At 37.9% G+C, this 22,141-nt stretch overlaps 1 protein-coding gene across 2 annotated transcripts in view; it reads left to right on the top strand.

Moving 5' to 3' along the window:
• FCHO2 (FCH and mu domain containing endocytic adaptor 2) overlaps positions 1 to 21,472 on the top strand; it is a 115,871-nt gene extending 94,399 nt beyond the window's left edge. For both annotated transcript variants that reach the window (XM_055331364.1, XM_055331363.1), the window contains exons 19-25: positions 88 to 199; positions 3,523 to 3,678; positions 4,004 to 4,136; positions 14,382 to 14,581; positions 15,244 to 15,308; positions 18,562 to 18,726; positions 19,057 to 21,472. In XM_055331364.1, the coding sequence (XP_055187339.1) occupies positions 88 to 199; positions 3,523 to 3,678; positions 4,004 to 4,136; positions 14,382 to 14,581; positions 15,244 to 15,308; positions 18,562 to 18,726; positions 19,057 to 19,079 (854 nt within the window). In that variant the 3' untranslated portion in view covers positions 19,080 to 21,472. The remainder of the gene's footprint in view (positions 1 to 87; positions 200 to 3,522; positions 3,679 to 4,003; positions 4,137 to 14,381; positions 14,582 to 15,243; positions 15,309 to 18,561; positions 18,727 to 19,056) is intronic.
• The last annotated feature ends 669 nt before the right edge of the window (positions 21,473 to 22,141 follow it).

The raw sequence follows: 22,141 nt of genomic DNA, 5'->3' as shown, positions 1-22,141 counted from the left end.
AGCTAATAACATTGTGAATTTACCTGTCTTGATATCTTATAAATGTCTTTTCTGTATGATTTGACAAATGAATTACATGTATTCTAGGTGTGTCACGAGGTCCCAGCCCTGTCAGCCTTGGAAACCAGGACACCTTACCTGTGGCAATTGCCCTTACAGAATCTGTTAATGCCTATTTTAAAGGAGCAGATCCCACCAAGTTAGTTTTAAAAAGATGTGTGTGTGTGGGGGGGTGTGTGTGTGTACATGTGCACACACATGCATGTTTGGTGGGGAGAAAGCTTAGTGGTAAATTTTAAGAGTTATATTTTGATTCTGTTATAGGTGAGAGTTTTCTGTTATTTATTTACCTGCCTTTTTTGTTATCAAATATAGCCATTTAGCAATTACCTTTCTTAAAAAATCACTATAATCAGCAATGGTAATGGCTTTTCCCCCCCACTTTATTTATATTCTTGACCAGGCTGTAGGACCATTATGACCCATCTGTTTAACATATCTGTAGAGCAGGATGATGGCAGCTGACCTAGAAGAGAATAGAACTCTGAACCTTGGCTAAATGTGTATCATTGGTGAAAATGTTCTGTTTGAAAGAGAGAACTAGAATATAGGTTTCGTTCATGAGACTCTGGTCAAGGAATTGGTTTAACCTTCTTTTAAGAAATGTTTTGGTGAATGACCACTCCTACTTTGCATGTACTCATTCAACATACATTCACCAAATATTTGAGCGCTTACTGTGTGTAAGACACGGTTATAAGCTTGTATTATGCAAGAAGCAGCTTTTTGGTTTTCTTAATTTATGATAAAAAACAAATAAAAGGTTTGTATTATTTTTTTAAAGATTTTATTTATTCATGAGAGAGGCAGAGACACAGGCAGAGGGAGAAGCAGGCTCCATGCAGGGAGCCTGATGTGGGACTCAATCCTGGGACTTGATCCCAGGACTCTTAAGATCACACGCCCTGGGCTGAAGGCAGGCGCTAAACCGCTGAGCCACCCAGGGATCCCCAATGCAAACCTTTGAGAGAAGAACTTTGTTTAGTCTATTAAAGTATCCTCCACACTTGAGTATTTGATGGATGATTGTATGCTGAATAACATGAAAGGGAGTGGAATTGATATATGCTATGAAGAAAAATAAACTAGGGTAAGAGGAGATAGAATTACATAGAGGGCTTTTTTTTTTTTTAAGATAAGATGATCAGAAAACCTTTTTGATGTTAAATTTGAGCAGATGTTTCAAAGACATTGAGGAACAAACCATGCAGATGTCTGAGAAAAGAGCATTCCAGGGAGTGTAAAAGACTGAGGTAGAAGCATACGTGGCCTGTTTAATGAACAGGAAAGAGAACTATGTCACTAAGTTAGAGTTAGGATGGAGAGGAGTCGTCCCTCCTTAGGGGGAGCAGATCATGTTGGGAATTGTAGACCATGGTAAGTAGTTTAGAGTTTATTTTGAGCAAGATGGGAAGCCAGCGAAGGCTTTTGAACAGAGAAATGAAACATAGGTTTCGTTTGTTTTGAACAGAGAAAAGAAACAGAGGTTTCTTATGTTTTTGAGGGAGCACTTTGGTTGTCACATGGAGAATAAACTAGAAGGAGCCAGAGTACAAGCAGAGAGAGGAGGTTAACTGCAGCAGTCCAGGTGAGAGATGATGGTGGCTTATATAAGGGTATTAGCTGAGGAAATCATGAGTAGTAGATACTGAATTCATTTTGAAAACAGAGTTGTCAAGATTTGTAAGAGAGTAGACTGGTTAAGTTTTGAAGTACTTACTAAGACAACTGGATACATGATTCTGGAGTTCAGGGAATAGGTCATAGGCTAAGATAACATATTCAGTAGTCAATACTGAAAACCACCAGCCTCAGGGACTAGAGATCTGTTGAGAACTGTGGCTCCCTTCCATGTTTTAAAAACAGGAAGACAGCAATGATTTGGTAATGGAGTTTGATACAGCACGTGGCAAGAAAGGTGAGGAGAGAACCAGTAGAACAGTGTCCCAGAAATGAAGTGAATAAAACTCTTCTGTGAAGGATAGTGTGAAGCTGTATCTGATAGGTCAGGAAGAATTGACTTTTGACATTACAGAGATGATTGGTGATGATTTTAGTTGAGTTTTGGATGAAAGCATGCTTGGAGGATGTTCAAGAGCAAGAGATGATGCAGATACAACTATATTTGAATAAAGCAAGTGTAGAAAACTTTCAGGTTGTTTGCTCTAAGTGGAAGCAGAGAGGTGGAGTGGTAGCAGCAGAGAAATGATAGAATCAAAGAGTTTTATTAATTTCAGTTTATGTTTTTTAGAGATGATAAACATTTTAGCATGTCTGTACACTAATGGGAAAGTTCCAATATTTTTGGAAAAAATTGAACTTGTAGGAAAGGATACGATTGCATGAGTTAAGTACTTTGATGTGTAAGAGGAGATGACCTTCGTGCAGAAGCAGTGAGATTGGCATTAGGGGTATAGACTGATCATCTGTTGAAAAAGGAGGCAAGGTATGGATACAGAGTCAAGCAGGAGTTCAGTTGTGAGCCTGTGAGGAAATTTTTCCCTGATTTCATTTCTTCAGTAAAATTTAAAGTCAAGTCAATGACTGTGAGTAGAGGGGAAGGAATATTGTAGGTTGGAGGAAAAAGAAGCTATGAGAAGAGGTAGTGTTGCATAATGATGGACTAGGAAATCCCAAGAGAGGAGGAAATAAGGATCTGAAGAAACGAATGTAAAGGTAGTAGGAACAATGGATTGTGGAGGCTTTGGTGGGGTTGGAGACTCATTGGAGATGTGGTACTAGACAGAATGAGGCGGGCAAAGGGGAAGTGGCCATTAGAGGAAGGCTGAAATTGAGATGATGGAGGGGCTGCAGTGTAGCTGAAGTAGGCTGGAAGACAGGACCACTGGAGATAATGGGCTGCGATCTAGGTGACCAAAATATTAGTAGGGTTATCTGTGTGGATATTAAAGTCACTAAAAATTATGGTAGGAGTAGTGGTACACAGAAAGACTGACAGTGGGCCAAGAACTAAAATTGTCAGGAAAATGAAAGGGATGGAATAGCAAGTAGTATAGTCTGATGGTTTGGGTTACAAGACGCTGGAGGTTTTTAGGAAGGAAGTAATAATATAGAGTTGGAAGAGGCAGTGAAGAGCAAGGAAGACATCTCCCACTGCCACTGTCAGGCCCAGGACTTTGGGCGGGGGCTGGGGGGGAGGGTCAGGGAAAAATAGCTACAACTGGAGATGCTGTTACAGGAAAGCATTGTCCCTGTAGGACAGCCAGAGGATGGTCTCTGCAAACAAGCAAAGGAATATGATCTTTATGCTTGCATTTGTGTTTGAGTTTAATTCTAAGCAAAGATGATGATACATGCTTCATGCACATTTTTTAATTGAAAAAATAATTCATCTGTAATTATAAAAGATTTTTTGTGTCCTTTTTAAACCAAGTATGTTTTAAATGGATATTAAAATGCCTTATTTGTACCACTTAAAATTTTCAAAATCCCTAATTTCAGGTGTATTGTGAAGATCACTGGTGACATGACAATATCATTCCCGAGTGGAGTTATTAAAGTCTTCACTAGCAATCCATCTCCAGCTGTGCTGTGCTTCAGGGTGAAAAATATCAGCAGACTAGAGCAAATTCTTCCAAATGCACAACTTGTGTTCAGGTGTGTGTACTTTTGTTTTGAAGGTGAAATTTCTTTAAGAAACTTTTCCTTCTTCAATGGAGCAATAATAATTGAGTTGAATGACAATACCAAAATTTATTATTATTAAACAGCCTTCTCCAGCCTGTGTTTTTGGTGGTGGTGGTGGTAGTTGTTAAATCTTCTGTTCTGTTCATTATCTCATTGTTCAGGTTTCTGCTATGTTCTATTTTTTATCTGCCTAACTTTAGTTATTCCTACTAGTCTTCCCCAGGTCACCAAATGATGATACAGAGGCAAAGATAAAGCTAAGTCAAAATAACAAAAATATTTCTTGTGCTTACAGTGATCCATCACAGTGTGATTCTAACACAAAAGATTTTTGGATGAACATGCAAGCTGTTACTGTCTACCTCAAGAAGCTATCAGAGCAAAATCCAGCTGCTTCTTACTATAATGTAGATGTATTAAAGTATCAGGTAAGTGTCTTATCCTTGTAAACATCTTAAAATATTAACAGATAGAATCCCACAGATTAAACAAGTAATAAGTCATGGCCAAGAGAGGTTTATTCCAGGAATTCAAGGATATGTCAAAATAAGACTATCTGGGGGTGCCTCAGTGGCTCAGTCGGTTAAGCATCTGTCAGGTCATGATCTCAGGGTCCTGGGATTGAGCCCTGTGTTGGGCTCCTTGCTCAGCTTGGAGTCTGCTTCTTCCTCTACCACTGCCTCTCTCCCCCATGCTTTTTCTCTCTCCCTCTCTCTGTCAAATAAATGAAACCTTAAAAAATTAAGCCAAAGGAAACTGATGATCAAACTCACCATGAACTCTTGATTAAAAAGCTGAGTAAATTTAAATACATGAATTTGTCCTTAAGCTGAAAAGATCAGCAACATCAGTCTTAATAATGAAACACATAAAGCACTTAAATTCTGGAATGGCAGAGACACCTATTCTCGTTAATAGTATCAGAATTTTCTGGATGTATTAATACAGCTAGACAAGAGAATTAAGTAAGCAGTAATACTAGAAGGAGGAACCCAAATATTATTACTTATAAGTAATATTCTATTCCTGGAAAACTCGAAGGAATCAACTGAAAAGCTATTTGCTAATAGGAGCTTCTAGTAAAGTGGTGAGTTTAATGAAAAATTAGTAGTTTTCTAAATAACCAGTTAGGAATTCTAATGTAGAAAAAATATTGATGATAAAAAAAACTAATTAGGTAGTAGAAGATGGCAATATAGGAAGATCCTGAGCGTTCCTCCTTTAATGGACACACCAAATCTGCAGCTGTGTCTGGAACAATTTCCTCTAAAAAAAAAAAAAAAAAGATCTGAAAACTACCTGAACAACTCCTTCACATTAGTAAATAAGACAAGGGTCACATGGAAGCATGCAGGAGAGGCTAAGACCCAGACTCCCCCCAAACCTCCCTCCTCCGGCACTGCAGCCAACAATCAAAAGGGAACTCATAAACCTAGAGCCCCTTCCTGAGTGAAAGGTTCATACCCTATCATTAGGCATCTAACTTTTTCTGAGAGAAGAGCCCCCAAAATACCTGGCTTTGGAAAGCAACAGAGCTCATGCCCGTGATAACCAGAGCTATAGTGATCTGAGAAACACCTTTTAGAGGGCTCTCACACATACTCACTCACCCTAGGTTATCACGGCAGAAGCAGTCATTCAAAAGGTACCCAGACTTTGGGTGAAAGAGATTCATTTGCTAATCATGAAACATGAGCCAGTGAGGCAGGGGCCTATTGGGATACTCACCAGGGATAGGTGGACTAATGGGCAGGATTTTAGTGCTGACTAGTGAAAGCTAGCAGGTGCCATATATATACATTCTTTTATTTCAAACTGGGTTTTTTTGTCTTTTTTTTTTTTTCCTTTTTAGCTGTTGCCATCTTTACCATCCAGGGAACTTAGGCTGAGCAATGTCATTTTTGCCCTCTCCCTCTGCCTTACTACAGCTTGTTGATATCTCCCACAAAAGAGCTTATACACTTGTCTGGAGACCCAGGTTTTTCAACTGTTGCCTAGCAGACTCCTGTAGATTGCATGGTCTGGTGGGCATCGGGTCTTAGGCTTGTGGTCTTATAAAACTGTGTATATTTGGTTTTTTAAAAAGCTGCTGCCTAATGGTTTGGCTTCCTTCTAGTCAGTCTCAGTGTAGGTGCTGAGATTACTTCCTTTGGGACACTGACAGGTCTTGGCACATCCTCAACAATTGGGAGCTATTAAAATAGGAAATAGGCTGCTTGGATAATCACCAAGTTTCAAGAGACAAGTAACAGCTAGGGCAAGGTTGAATGTTAAGGTTCATCTACGTGAGGCTACTCTGTCAAGACTGGGAGAGATGGCTATTTCAGCTCATAACACAGAAACAAAGAGCCAAGCAAAATAAAGAAACAAGAGAATATGTTCCTAATAAAAGAACAAATAAAACCTCAGAAAAAAAGCCTTACTGAAATGGAGGTAGGTAATTTGCGTGATAAAAATTCAAAGTAATGGTGATAAAGATGCTCATTGAACTTGGGATAAGAATGGATGGACACAGTGAGAACTTAAAATATAAGAAAGTATCAAGTACTAAATGTAAGTCACAGTACTGAAAAATATTCGACAGCAGACCAGATGAAGCAGAAGGGAACAATAAACTTGAAGACAAGACAGTGCAACTTACCCAATCAGAGCAGCAAAAAGAATGAAAAACATGAGGATAGTTCTTCAAGGGTCTTAAAGGGGCAATATCAAGCAGACTAACATTGGCATTATAGGTGTCCCAGAAGGAGGAGATAGCAGTACAGTAGGGGAATTTAATGCCCCATTTACATCACCTAGGCGAATTATTAGTTTTTTTTTAATTTTTTTTCACTTCAATTTTTTATTTTTATTTTTTTTTACATATTTTTTTAATTGGAGTTCAATTTGCCAACATATAGCATAACACCCAGTGCTCATCCCATCAAGTGCCTCCCTCAGTGCGTGTCACCCAGTCACCCGCATCCTCCGCCCACCTCCCTTTCCCCCACCCCTTGTTCGTTTCCCAGAGTTAGGAGTCTCTCATGGTCTGTCTCCCATTCTGATATTTCCCACTCATTTTTTCTCCTTTCCCCTTTATTCCCTTCCACTATTTTTTATATTCCCCAAATGAATGTTTTATATTCCCCGTATAATGTTTGTCCTTCTCCGATTGACTCATTTCACTCAGCATAATACCCTCCAGTTCCATCCACATTGAAGCAAATGGTGGGTATTTGTCGTTTCTAATGGCTGAGGAATATTCCATTGTATACATAAACCACATCTTCTTTATCCATTCATCTTTTGATGGACACCGAGGCTCCTTCCACAGTTTGGCTATTGTGGTCAACTAATATTCGACAAAGGAGGAAAGACTATTCACTGGAAAAAAGACAGTCTCTTCAATAAATGGCGCTGGGAACATTGGACATCCACATGCAGAAGAATGAAACTGGACCATTCTCTTACACCATACACAAAGATAAACTCAAAATGGATGAAAGATCTAAATGTGAGACAAGATTTCCATCAAAATCCTAGAGGAGAACACAGGCAACACCCTTTTTGAACTTGGCCACAGCAACTTCTTGTAAGATACATCCAGGAAGGCAAGGGAAACAAAAGCAAAAATGAACTATTGGGACTTCATCAGGATCAAAAGCTTCTGCACAGCAAAAGAAACAGTCAACAAAACTACAAGACAATCTACAGATGGAAGAAGATATTTGCAAATGACCTGTCAGATAAAGGGCTGGTATCCAAGATCTGTAAAGAACTTATCAAACTCAACAGCAAAGAAACAAAGAATCCAATCATGAAATGGGCCAAAGACATGAACAGAAATCTCATAGAGGAAGACATAGACATGGCCAACAAGCACATGAGAAAATGTTCCGCGTCCCTTGCCATCAGGGAAATACAAATCAAAACCACAATGAGATACCACCTCACCCCAGTGAGAATGGGGAAAATTAACTAGACAAATTATTAGTAAGGAAACACTTCTTAGAAGATAGGTTAGGCCAGATAGCCTTAAAAGCTATATATAGAACATTCCATCCAAAAGCCAGAATATACATTTTTCTCAAGTACACATGGAACATTCTCCAGGGTAGATCATATGTTACACCACAAACAAGTCAATAAATTTTAAAAGACTGAAGTCATATCAAGCATCTTTTCTGACCATAATGATATGAAACTAGAAATCAATTACAGGAAGAAGACTGGAAAATTCACAAATACATAGAGTTTAAACAATATGCTTTGGAACAACCATTGAGTCGATGAATAAATCAAAATAGAAATTACAACTTCTCTTGAGACCAATGAAAATGGAAATACAATACAAAAATTTATTGAAATGCAGCCAAAGCAGTTCTAAGAAGGAAGTTCCTATCAATAAATGCCTACCTGAGAAACAAAAAATCTCTAACTTTACACCTCAGAGAACTAGAAAATGAAGCCCAAAGTTGTTGGAACAACAGAAGTAACAAGAGCAGAAATGAAATACAGATTTAAAATACAGCAGAAAAAACTAAGCTGGTTCTTTTAAAAGATAAACAAAATGGATAAACTTTTAGTTTGACTCACCAGAAAGGAAAGTGGGCTCAAAATCAGAAATAAAAGAGGAGACCTTACAGCTGATACCACAGAAATATAAAGGGTCATGAGAGATCACCATCAACAATTTTATGCCAGGAAGTTGGACAACCTGGAAGCAATAGATAAATTTTTAGAAACATACAGCCTTCTAAAGCTAGATCCTGATGAAGTAGAAAACTGAACAAACCAGTTTCTAGTAAAGACACTATATCAGTAATCAAAAACCTCTGGCACCAAAAGTCCAGGACTACACTGCCCCACTGGTGAATTCTACCAAACATTCAAAGAAGAATTAATACCAGTCCTTCCCTAACTGTCCACCACCACCCCCCCCCCCAAAAAAAAGGCAGCTGTTCCATTTTATGAAGCCAGCATTGAAACCAAAGCCAGACAGGGACATCACAAGAAAAGAAAATTATAGGCCAATTTTGCCAAAAATTTAGAACTAAACTACAATCAAGTGGGATTTATTCTAGAGGTATAAGGATGATGGTTTAACTTCCACAAATCAACATGGTACACCACTAACAAAATGAAGTGTAAAAATTATGTGATCTCAGTAGATGCAAAAACCATTTGACAGAATTCAGCATCCATTTATGATAACTCCAAACAAACTGAATACAGAGGAAATGTATCTCAGGAGAATAAAGGCCATATATGGCAAACCCAAAGTAACATCATACTCAAGATCAGAAATAAGAAAAGGATGCCTACTGCCACCACTTTAATTCAACATAGTATTTTAAGTCCTAGCCAGAGCCTAGGCAAGAAAAAGAAAACACTTCCAAATCAGAAAAGAAGAAGTAAAATTGTCACTACAGATGGTGTGATAAATAGAAAACCCCGAAGATTCCACCAAAAAAAACCTGAGAATAAACAAATTCAGTAGAGTTGCAGGATATAAAATCCATATCCAAAAGCCTTGTTCGTTACTGCTGTACAAAAATGAAGACAATCCCATTTACAAATACATCAAAAGAATGAAATGCGTAGTAATAAATTTAACCAAGGAGGTGAAAGACCTTTACACTGAAAACTGTAAGACAATGATGAAAGAATTTGAAGATGACACAAATAAATGGAAAGATGCTCATGGATTGAAGAATTAATATTGTTAAAATATCCAAAATACCTAGAGCTATCTAGAGATTCAGTGCAGTCCCTGAAGTTCCAAAGCCATTTTTCACAGAAATAGAACAGACAGTACTAAAATTTGTGTGGAACCACAAAAGATCTCCTGAATAACTAAAGAAATCTTGAGAAAAAAAGAACAAAGCTGGAGGTATCACCCTCCTGGATTTTAAACTGTATTGCAAAACTCTACTAGTCAAAACAGTATGATGTGGTCACAAAAATAGACACATAGATCAATAGAACTGAATAGAGTCCAGAAATGAATCAGTACGTACATGTTCAATTAATTTGCAACAAAGGAGCCAAGAATATACTATGGGGAAAGGATAGCTCTGCAATAAGTGCGCCAGGAAAATTGGACAGCTACTAGACCCCTGTCTTACGCCATACTCAAACTCAAAATTTATTTTAAGATCTGGAGCCATAAAACTCCTAGAAGAATCAAAAAGTAGCTAAGTTCCTTGACAGTGGCCTTGGCAGTGATTTTTTGGGTCAGACTCACAACAGCAAAGGCAACAAGAGGAAAAATAAGTGACAGTATCTCAAGTTAGAAAGCTTCTGCACAGCAAAGGAAATGATCAGAAAAAGTTAAAGGCAACCTACATAATGGAAGCAGGTATTTACAAATCAACCTGATAGGGGTTAACATTCAAAATATATAAAGAATTCGTATAACTCAATAGCCAACGATCTGATATAAATTGGATAGAAGGTATGCATAGACATTTTTCCAAAGAAAACACAGATGGCCAGCAGATACGTGAAAAGATGGTCAACATCACTAGTCAAGAAAATGCAAGTCAAAACCACAATGAGGTATCACTTCACATGTGTTAGAATTGCTATTATCAAAATGACAAGAATTTACAAGTTTTGGAGAGGATATGGAGAAAAAGGAATTTTTATGTACTGTTGGTGGGGATGTACATTAGTGCAGCCACAATGGAAAACAGTATGGAGTTTTAAAAAAAAATTCAAAAAGAACTACCATATGATTTAGCAGTTGGACTTCTAGATATCTGTCTAAAGAAAACAAAAACACTAACTCCTAAGTTTATTTTCACTCCCATATTTACTGCAGCATTATTTACAGTAGTCTAAATATGGAGAGAACCCAAGTGTCCACCAATAGACAAAAGCATAAATAAGATGTGATATATAGATGTATACACACACACACACACACACACACACACACACACAGTGGAATATTACTTGGTCATAATAAAGAATGAAATCTTGCCAGTTGCAGTGTCATGGGTGGACCTTGAGGGCTAAGTGAAGTAAGTCCGACCAACAAAGACAAATACCATATAATCCCGCTTATATAGGGAACTTAAAAAAAAAAGCCAAGCTCAGAGATGACAGAGAACAGATTGTTGGCTGCCAGATAGAGGGTTTGGATGAGGGTGGGGAGGTAGGCAAAATGGGTGAAGAGATTCAGAAGTACAAACTTCCAGTTATAAAATAAGTCATACAGATGGAAAATACAGTGTCCTGACCAAGGCCAGTAAAACTGTATTGCATATTTCAAAGCTGCTACAAGAGTAGATTTTTTTTTTTTTTAAGATTTTATTTATTCATGAGAGACACAGAGACACAGGCCGAGGGAGAAGCAGGCTCCATGCAGAGAGCCTGACCTGGGACTTGATCCCAGGTCTCCAGGATCAGGCCCCGGGCTGAAGGTGGCACTTAAACTGATGAGTCACCCGGGCTGCCCAAGAGTAGATCTTAATCATCCTAAGAAAAAATAATTGCTGTGATTATTTTGTGGTGTATACACAAATATTGAGTCTTTATGTTGTCCACTGGAAATTCATGTCAGTATTCCACAATAAAAATTCTTTAAAAAAATTTTTAACACCATCCTTTGCTGTAGCCACAGTGAACACACAACAGTAAAAACTAATTAAGAAGAAACCTAACACAATCTCTACTGAGTTGAATTATAAAGGAATACTCTGTTCATCTGAAGAGTCCAGTTGTAAAAAGCTTAGATGTTTCTGGATTAATTTATAAATTTAATGTAATTCTCATCCAAAACCCAGTAGAAGTGTGTATGTATTGGTGTTTGGAAGCTTGACAGTCATTTTCTTTTTTTTTAAGATTTTATTTATTTATTCATGAGAGACACAGAGACACAGGCAGAGGGAGAAGCAGACTCCATGCAGGAAGCCTGATGTGGGACTCGATTCTGGGTCTCCAGGATCAGGCCCTGGGCTGAAGGCAGTGCTAAACCACTGGGCCACCCGGGACTCCCTGACAGCATTTTCAAATTCTCTGGGAGAAAAAAAGTGGAGTAATCAGTTAAATGTTTTAAATGGTAACGTGGAGTAATGTTTGAGTTTTAATGGGAAAACTTTTTGTAAGGGTATTTACAGTAGTTTGGAACTAGCTGAATAGATGGCCAGATCAAAGGAACAGTATATCCAGAAATGGGTCTAAGAATAAATCAAAAACTAATTATTTGACAAATTAGCATTTCGAGGCAATGAGGACATAGTGAATTTTTCAGTAAATGGTACTGGAGCACCAAGCTGGAGATTTAGGGAAAAATTTGCTGACTCCCTAACTCCTACCTTAGCCAAAATTCAGTCTGCATGTATCAAAGGTATAATAATAGTAACAGATGAAATCATAAAGTTATTAAAATAAATCACTTAAATATGTCTTTTGGTATATGTGCAGGTGTGTGTATAAATTATCTATATTTTACATATTTTGATCTTGAAATATCAAGACCTAAGTGTAATAAAAAGCCCAGAAGCCATGAAATAAGAGAGTAAGATCTTTGACAACAACAAATAAATTAGTGTGTATAAGATCTTTTTGTTAAATTCTTAATCTGTATTTAATTTGAGGGAAGAGTATTCATAATATATAAAATAGACTGAAAGAACTACTGCAAACCTTATAAATTATAAAGTAAAAGGTGATTAACTCAACAGATAGGTAAATTATGGAAGATGTTCCATCCATAGCAGTAGCAATGAATATTAAGACAACAGTGGGATATCAGTCTTAGCCCATTAACTGACAAAAATGGGCAAGATTGCTCTATTAAGAGAGGTGTGATTGCTTGTTAGTAGGTGTACAAGTTAATCAAGCTTAGAAAGCAGTTCTGTTAGATTGTCAGATTGCTGAATAGTTGAATCTTTAAAACTTCATTAGAGAGAGAGAGAACACGAGCACACAAGCAGGAGGGGCAGAGGGAAAGGAAGAGAAAATCTCAAGCCGACTGTGCCCTGAGCACAGAGCCCAACACAGGACTCTCAAGACCGTGAGGTCACGACCTGAGCTGAAACTAAGAGTCCAACACCTAACTTACTTTGCCACCCAGGTGCCCCTAAGTAGTTGTACCTTTAATTCCACAATTCCACCTCAAGAAAGCAGTTCTTCAAGTATCACACAAACGGGCAAAAAAAGAAGATACGGTACAAAGGGTACTCACTGCAGCACTGTACACAGAGCACTGCGGTACGCATCCACAGAAGAGATTCATTAAATGAATTCCTACAGTCGTTAAAAAGAGTGAGATCCATGTGTGCGTGCCTGCAAGGTGGGTAAGGCTGTGTCCCACAGTGTTAACAACTGGGAGTAAGAATGTCAAGTATATTTCTTACACTTACTGTATACTTTCTTATTAATATACTTATTTCATATACTTCTCTACTACCTGAATTTTTAAAAGATTTATTTATTTGAGAAAGAGAACGCGTGCACAAGTGGGGGCGAGGGGGTGGGACAGAGGGAGAGGGAGAAGCAGGCGCCCTGTTGAGCAGGGAGCACAACTCGGGGCTCGATCCCTGGAGTCGTGACCTGAGCAGAGGCTTAACCCACTGAGCCACTCAGGCGCCCCCATACTATCTGATTTTTTAATAGAGTAATTGTATTAAAATGGCTTGTGTTTCTAGGAAACACTTTAAAAAGTACTGCCACTTAAGTAGGCTCAAAGTTTATACCAAGTACTCATTATTCTTGTGTACTTTTTTATTATTTAGTGCTTGCTATTTACCAGGAATAGCATGAGAGACAGTATATATATATAGTACGTAGATAGTAACTTGTAATCAAGAAAGGGCAAAGTGCAGAATAAGGAAGAATGAAAATGTGTAAATTTAGACAGGGTGATCAGGGTAGGTTTCATTAAAAAGGAGTTACTTGAGCAAAGAACTGAAGAATGGTAAAGAATTGCACCATTTACTATGGGTCATGTGATTAATATTGAACCCTGGAAGTTGGAAGTATTCTATTTCTAAGCTTGCAGTATTACAGGATGATTTTTTTTTAATTTGAATTCTTTTAGTTCATAAGGAATCTAGTTCTGTGTTGGATGTTGAGAGGTACTCACAAGTTACATGCATAAATGAGAATCACCTGATAATATACTTATTTCTGGATCTTGCACCTAACCTGCTCAGTCAGATTTTCTGCATTTGAACCTACAACAATGTGTATTTTACGCAAGTGTCTCGGACATTATGACGTATGTAGTCCTAGACCCACACTTTGAGAATGATTCTTACTTCTTTGAGATGAGCTTGCTTTATTTTGCCTAGCAATATTGCCATTATTATTATTATTATTATTATTTTGTTTTTGTTTTTGTTTTCATCATTATTTTTTTTAAATATTTATTTTATTTTTTTAAGATTTTATTTTATTTACTCATGAGAGATACAGAGCAGAAGAGAGAGAGGCAGAGACACAGGCAGAGGGAGAAGCAGGCTCCATGCAGAGAGCCCCACGTGGGACTCGATCCCGGATCTCCAGGATCACGCCCTGGGCTGCAGGCAGCGCTAAACTGCTGCGCCACCCGGGCTGCCCTTCATCATTATTTTTGATTCCAAGACCTCTTGTGTTCATGTACACATCGTTAGCATGACTTGTTCACTTTTTGGGCAAAAAAAAAAAAAAAAAATCACTTTTTTTTTTTTCCCTCTTTAAAGGTATCATCAAATGGCATTCAGTCCACTCCTCTAAACCTTGCAACATACTGGAAATGTAGTGCTGGCACCACAGATCTTAGAGTGGATTACAAGTATAACCCAGAAGCTATGGTGGCACCCAGTGTGCTTTCCAACATACAGGTGGTGGTACCAGTGGATGGAGGAGTCACCAACATGCAGTCCCTTCCCCCTGCTATATGGTAAATTTTTGGTTTCTGAATTCTTGCTAAATTTTTGCTTCAAGTCCCAACTTTTAGAACCTAAGTTCTCAAAGTTGTCTTGTAAATTTGAAAAGGTATAGTGCATTTTACCATGGAAACCATGGCCATGGTATGTATGAAAGACGCTGTTTATCCTATTAGTCAAATCATAGTAGCCTCAATCCAAAATGTAGGTTTGCTGTCACCACTCAAATTTGAATAATTCAGTACAACCTCACCCTGAGGCAAATTGGCCTCTGTTAAACTGCTTCTTAAATAAATGATAACTCTTTTGCAGGGTTAAATATAGCATCTAGCAAATCTTTAAGAATACTTGTCTTAGTAACTCTTGTCTCTTCCTCTTTTGTTCCCATTATTAATGATGAGTGGAGATTCTAACACTCTTCCTATTTGCTTCACTCTTTAATAAAATTTTGTTCTCCTTTAGTAATGAAGGTACTCAACCACCTATACAGTTTTCTTTGACCAGATTATGTAATTTAGTAAATTTCCATTAATTAAGATGTAGCATTCTATTATATCATAAATACATCTTCACCAGGTGATACTGAAAGTAAATTTAGCCATGTAGTTCAGGTGAAATATGTAAAAGGTTTGTCCATCCATTATAAGGAACTATATTAGACACTTTGTTCTTCTAGGAATGCAGAACAAATGAAAGCCTTTTGGAAACTGTCTGGTATTTCAGAAAAATCAGAAAATGGAGGTAAGCACGCATATGCTTTTTTGTTTGTAATGCAGTGTCCTTGAAAATGGATTTGTAGGCATTTTTATGGAAAGCGTTCTCTTGGATTTTCATGCCTTCAGTTCTAGAATTGACCACTAGGTGGAAGTTAATACCTTAAGTAAGAGTGGACCTGTTGAGATCAGAATGCATTTTTTTCCTCTCTAGGTTGAATATGCTTGCTCTTTAAGAAAATCATTTGGTTTGCTGGAACTTTATAGTGTGTAGATGCTTATGTATTTTGAAGTAGAGCTATCCAGCTGAGCAACCTGATAACTAATTAAAATTCATGGGCAGCCCGGGTGGCTCAGTGGTTTAGCGCTGTCTTCAGCCCGGGGCATGATCCTGGAGACCTGGGATCGAGTCCCACGTCTGGCTCCCTGCATGGAGCCTGCTTCTCCCTCTGCCTGTGTCTCTGTCTCTCTCTCTCTCTGTCTCTCATGAATAAATAAATAAAATCTTAAAATAAAATAAAATAAAATAAAATAAAATTCATTTAACACACCCTTTAGCTCATTCTGTTATTACCGTCCTTCTGGCCTCCCAGAAATCCTGTAGAAGCTTCCAGGCTTTAAAAACCCCCTTTCTTTGCCTACCCCCCCCTTCCTAAGAGAACTTGTCCTAGTCATATCACTTTAGTAAAACTAACCATCAACAGCTTTTACTTCTCTGCTTTTCATTTTAAGGAGAAACAAGTTAATTGCCTACTCCCACCAAATCTGTGTCTGTGTTCATAGTGCAAAGGAAAAGTCTCTGCTAGCTGCTCACTAGTGTCTTCCCTGACTCAATTTAAATATAATTTCCAGGACCATCAAGTCTCTAATTATTATCATTTTCTCTTAATCAAAGAATTCTCCTGCTGTCTTTTGAATGCCTGATTAACCTTCAGTAAATTTTCTTAAGTTGTTGGTTTGTTTTGTTTTGTTTTAGCTTTTCCAGTTTTGCTTAGCTTTTTCTCTTTGAACGTTTTAAGCATAATGTGATAAAAAAAAATCATACCAGTTTTTCTCACTTATTTCTGTATCAAGGACGAACATATCCATAGTGGCTGTTTATTTATACATGCCATGCTGAATCAGACTTTTACTAGAGAACCACCTATTTGGTGAAATAACCAAGCTGGTCTATGGTTCCTCCTTTTTTGTTTGGTAATTGAAAGTTGCCTATTTTCAGGTGTAATAGTGCTTTTAGTCAAGTTGTGTGGCTTCTGGGAGGACAAATTTGAAATTCCTAGTTAAAACTAGAAATAAACCAGAAATCCTGTTTGAATTGAGGGCTTACAATGAATTAGCAGGCAAGAAAGGACATACAGTTTTCCCCTATTTAATGAAACTATACTATTTTAAGTACTAACAAAAGAAATTGTTCCTCAAAAATAAGATACAAATTTTTTTTCCAAAGATTTATTTATTTATTCATGAGAGACACACAGAGAGAGAGGCAGACGCACAGGCAGAGGGAGAAGCAGGCTCCATGCAGGGAACCCGACGTGGGACTCGATCCCGGGACCCTGGGGTCACGCTCTGGGCCGAAGGTGGTGCTAAACTGCTGAGCCACCCGGGCTGCCCAGATACAAATTTTCTAACCAGATATTTTAATAGTTTCCCCCAGCTCTCCAGGTATCAGAGTGTGTGAGGAAACGGAAAAATGTGTTAAATGTGCTTCTATTGGGTTAGTCAGCCTTTAGAAAGAAATACCCCAGTTAGAATACTGTAAAGTAGGAATATGTTTCTATTCTGGCTCTAGGCCCAGAAGAGGGACAGGAATTAATTCTCCAGCTTAAAGATTGCCAAGGTGGCTGCTCTTGGCCTGCTGTAGAACTTCTACAGTTCTCTTGATAGGTCAATTCTGTGCAAGTGTACGGCGGGCTTAAGGCGTTAGCAGGCAGGCAGCAGCACACCCCCAGCCGCTCTGTGCCATCAGGCCCGTGCGGCGGACAGAGCGGCGGGACCATTCTCGTCCTCCAGACTTCCCTCTGTGCTAGGAGCCTCTGCGTAGGGAATCCAGGAATGTCGCTCCAGCTACCAGCAGTTGCACCTGTTCTCCTTGACCAGAAGCCTGGGCACACTCTAAACTCCCCCTCCTTTCCCCTTTCTTGATTCCAACTCTGAAATACCTTCCAAATGCGTTCACTTCTCTCCCTTCCCTCAGCCTAGTTGAGATCCTTTGTTTAATAAGCTGTCACCCAGAGTCCTGCACTATTTTAGTGACTCAGTTGGTTTCCCTGCCTTGCATCTTGTACGTCTTTCCCCTTTTGAGATACTAACCTGAAATTGTTTTGTCTTCCTTATCTTTAGTGTTCCTTATTTCTTATCATGGCTTATAACGAGCTTTGGGACTTGTTCTTTCCTACCTCCCTAGTCTTTTGCACACTCATATCCTGTTCTCTGGCCCTTCTGTTATGTATGCAGGTCCCTTAATGGCATTGTGCTCTCAGGTCTCCCCTCCCTGTCCCTGTAGTGACCTCTGCCTGCAATTCGCATTGTCCTCTTCACCATCATTTTTTGTGCTTTTTTGCTCATAGTTCTTGAGAGCTTTTTCTAGCATTTATCATATTCATCATAATTATGTGGTTTCCAGTTTCTGGCATACTATTAGACTGAGGTATGTTGAATAAGTGTTTTTTGTGTGTGTGTGTGATTTGTTTTTTTGTTTTTTGTTTTTTTTTAAAGAAAGCATCTCGGAACTACCTAGTTTGACTCTTGACCAATGCAGGGGTTAGGAGTGCTGAACCCTCCACACCCCACCCGTATAGTCATAAATCCACAAAGAATTTTGAATTCCCCCCCACCCCAAAACTTAGTTCATAAGAGTCTACTGTTGACCAGAAGCTCTACTGGCAACAAGCAGCTGATGAACAGTTGTATGTTCCGTTTTGATAGCGCTTTCCCAGTCCTTGCGGTCTCTCCCTTTCCCTCTCCCAGCCCCGTAATATGGCAGTTGGCTGTCATTTCCTGCTCCTGCTCCTCAGGCCTCCCTCTGAACTATCCTCATTGACTTCCTTTTTCTCTTTTGACTTACTTCAGCATGTGTCTGTAGCACGGTGAAGCTCCATACACAACTACAGGGGTGTTTACTATTGAATAAAGTCTGATTTGGAAACAGGACAATGATTTGTTTACTGTATACATTTTATGAATTTGACATAGGACACAGTTTATCTTATTCATTTGTTTTTTTTCGTGTGTGAACTTTATGTTGCCCTGTTTAAAGTTCTGCATTCTTTGCCTTGTAGGTTCTGGGTCCCTCAGAGCAAAATTTGATCTTTCGGAAGGACCTAGTAAACCCACAACACTTGCCGTGCAATTCCTCAGCGAGGGGAATACCCTCTCAGGAGTAGATATTGAACTTGTAGGCACTGGCTATAGGCTTTCCTTAGTGAAGAAGCGGTTTGCCACTGGTAAGTTGGGAGATTTTAAGCTTGTATATTACCTGGGAAACATTTCTATTCGACAGTAAGTTACTAAGCAACTGTTTATTAAACTGTCAAGCAGTTTATAATCTAAAGTCATGGAAAATTTCTTCTTTGACCTTTGTACCAAAATGCCAGATAGAGACACACCTTGGAGAGAGTAATAATGGTCCGTATAGCTGGACACCTGGGATCGGATGCAGTGTATTGTAAACAGCAGGTGGGAACTGGGGTTGTGTATCTGTCCTCACAGTGAAAATGTCCTCCTTTGAGTTCATTTGAAAGTGTAATCGCAAGGGTCTGCTTGGTGTTTTTCAGGACGATACCTGGCAGATTATTGATGGACCTGGGAAACTGGTTGGCTTGAGAGAGAAGTACAGGCCTGCCCTCCTGTGTTGTCTATTCTTTCCAACACTATTTTAGCTTGTATTATGTCTTTGAACTTACACATATTTGAGAATGTTAATTACAAACATTAAATTGCACTTTTGAAGTGAGTCATCAAAAGCAATAGCACTGAAATGATTTTTCAACACTGTTAATGATCAACTGCCATGTTCTGGAAGCACATTTGCTGAAATTCTCAGTATAATGAAGTTTTCTTAGGCTGGAATTTTACATTACTTTCAGTGTCTATGTTGAGTTATAGTGTATTATCAGGCCTAAAATTTCAGGAGAGCAAGCACAAAATAATTCAGCTTTCCATAAATTTTTAGAGTCAGAGATAGCCTTGAAATTTCCTAAGTTTAATATTGAACAGAGACACACACAACACGAATTCTAAGTTTTGGATAATGTTAATTTAGAATACTCAATCAAATTGAGTTATGTGCCATAAAGTAATCAGACCAGAGTCCCAAGGTGTGAGCAAAACAATGTATAATTTGATTCTCATATAAACATTATTAAAGTGTAAATGGTGTTTTGTATGATTTTTCTAATTTTCAAGTGCAATGTGTTTTAAAATAAGCTTGCAAAAGACAGAGAAATTTACTTCTGCAGTTAGTTAACTTTATAGAATTTGTGATTGTTTTTAAGAATTAATGCTGTAGATTTAATTTATTTTTATATGGATTACAGAATGTGTGCCTTTTAAAACAATAACAAAAGCCAGAAATGTGCCTGTCCAGTCTGTGTTCATTAATGTGCCTCACTGTTGTCCCCTCACAGTCTGGATCTTCTCTTCATCCTAGGGTGGTCAAGCATTTTTACAAGATAATAGCCATTTCTGTAAATACCTTTGGCCTCAGTTGGGAAGGGAATTCAGAGTAACTCAAGGATAATTTGTACTTCAAAACCCTGGCTCACTTCTTTAGTGATACACTGTAGCCACTAGAAAGAGAAATACACCTAATGGCCTATGTTTACAGGGGGAAAACCGTTGACCTTCACTTGTTCCACCTAAGTATGTAAATCGTAAAACAAGCATTGAAAACCTCCTCGTCAATTGGTAACTGCTAGTTTATTTCTCCACTTAGCCCTTCCCTTCTTTCTGTTCATCTTTGGAAATTTATATACACTGAATGAATGTGTCGGAAGCATGAGTTTTGTGTTTTGTGAGGAACACATTTAAGCAATATTATTGGCATTGGAGACGTACTGCCAGTTGTTTTCATTTCAACGATTGGAAAAATTACCAATTATTTAATTGCCACCTGCTAGAAATGGGGAGATTATCTGAAGTGATGGATTGGGGTAAGCATTTCTTGAACTACTAATATTAAATAGTAAAAAAAAAAACCTAACTTTATAGCAAATCCTAATTGAAGGACTTAAAATATTTTGGACAGTTTCATAATTAAAAATGGGAATTTTATTTATAAGGATAAATGCCAGTGTCCTGCATTTTACGTAGAAGTGATAAATTGTGTTATATATGATAATTTATATAAAACCACTAATTATTCTGTTAAGCTTCACAGAACATAAAACCCCTATTACTAGACATTTATGTAACGTCTTGCTCTACTAAATGCAGCAGAAAATCTACTTATTAGCAATACATATAACACAGTACGTGCTTTTTAAATATATTCAGTGTTAGCCCAATTCTAAATTTAGATTCGACTAAAGCAACACATTAAGACAATACACTGAAATGTTCATCTTTACTAAATAGTGAGTGAAATGAGAATTTCTAACTCTTGTGCTCTTTTAAATGCCAAATACAGTCCCTAACTGGAATCTTAAATGTAACTGCTTTGCGATTGGAGTGCTTTTAAATGGGCAGTTAATACTTTATTCTTGGACTTCAGACACCATTACACTCACCATGTTTATTTTTAATCAAGTATTACCTGAAAATGTACAAATTAGTGAAATGGTTAAACTTCTGCACTTTCTTCATTACCACAGTCTTCATACCAAGTGTTGATACCTACATTTGTATTAGGTGCAGGTTACAATTTTGAAGCCATATGAGTTTATATTGATTTTGTTTTTCATTTAAAAATCCACTAATGGTGTAAAAAAGACCAGTAGATTTTTCAATGGGAGATGTATTTAGCAAGCTGGTTCTTGCTTATGTATAGTGATAAACTCTGTAGCTGCCTCTTTAACCCAGATTTGTAAACACAGAACTCTAACAAATGTGAGTTTTTAAGAAATGTTATTTACTACTTTGAGTTGTAATTAGAACAATGCAAATCTATCTTACACAATTTTGTAAATATTTTTGATTTTTTCATAAAATGTAAATTTTACATAAAAGTTTTCCCTTAATAAACATGTAATATATAATTTATCTGTTGGTTTATGTGTCTTTGTACCCCTACTGATAGGACAAGGCAAGCTAGGTAAGGAGTAATTGGTTTTGAACTTGGTATAACCATTTACACAGACATACAGATTGATTGGTTAATTTTAATTGGTTATATAGGAAAACTTGATTTACACTATAACCCTAAAATGGAGAAATGGCTTAAGAAGAGATTTTTAAATATACTTAAGCATATTTTCCAATGTATATTTAAATGATGTTAAGCTTTAGCAAAGACTCTGCTCCTGACCAGTTGCTTAGAAATGTTGTCTTAACACAATTTAAGATCCTACTCTTTATCTGTTGCCGGTATGGGTCAGAACAGGCATTTCTTGGCCTTTTCCTCTGGTTGCCATATGGCTGCCACAGGTCGAGTGTATGTTTACACTGAAAGCTGGGAGAAGGAGCAGTGCCTGGTGTATCTGTCCTTCCTGTTAGGAGAGTAGAAACTTTTCCAGAAGCTTCCACCACATTTGTCCTTATATCCTATTGCCCATTATTGTGTAAGAGAAGCAGAGTAAGCAAGTAGCCTTTATAATGAAAATAGCCAAAGGAGAAGAGGCTGGCAGTGGCCCAAGGTGAGCTGGCCAATAGGTCAGCCACAGAATTCCTGGCTGGTATAGGGGTATTTCCTTACAGCCTATT

This window comes from Nyctereutes procyonoides, unplaced genomic scaffold (assembly GCF_905146905.1).
Source record: "Nyctereutes procyonoides isolate TBG_1078 unplaced genomic scaffold, NYPRO_anot_genome, whole genome shotgun sequence".
NCBI classification, from domain to species: Eukaryota; Metazoa; Chordata; class Mammalia; order Carnivora; family Canidae; genus Nyctereutes; species Nyctereutes procyonoides.
This window is presented reverse-complemented; position numbering and strand designations above follow the sequence as displayed.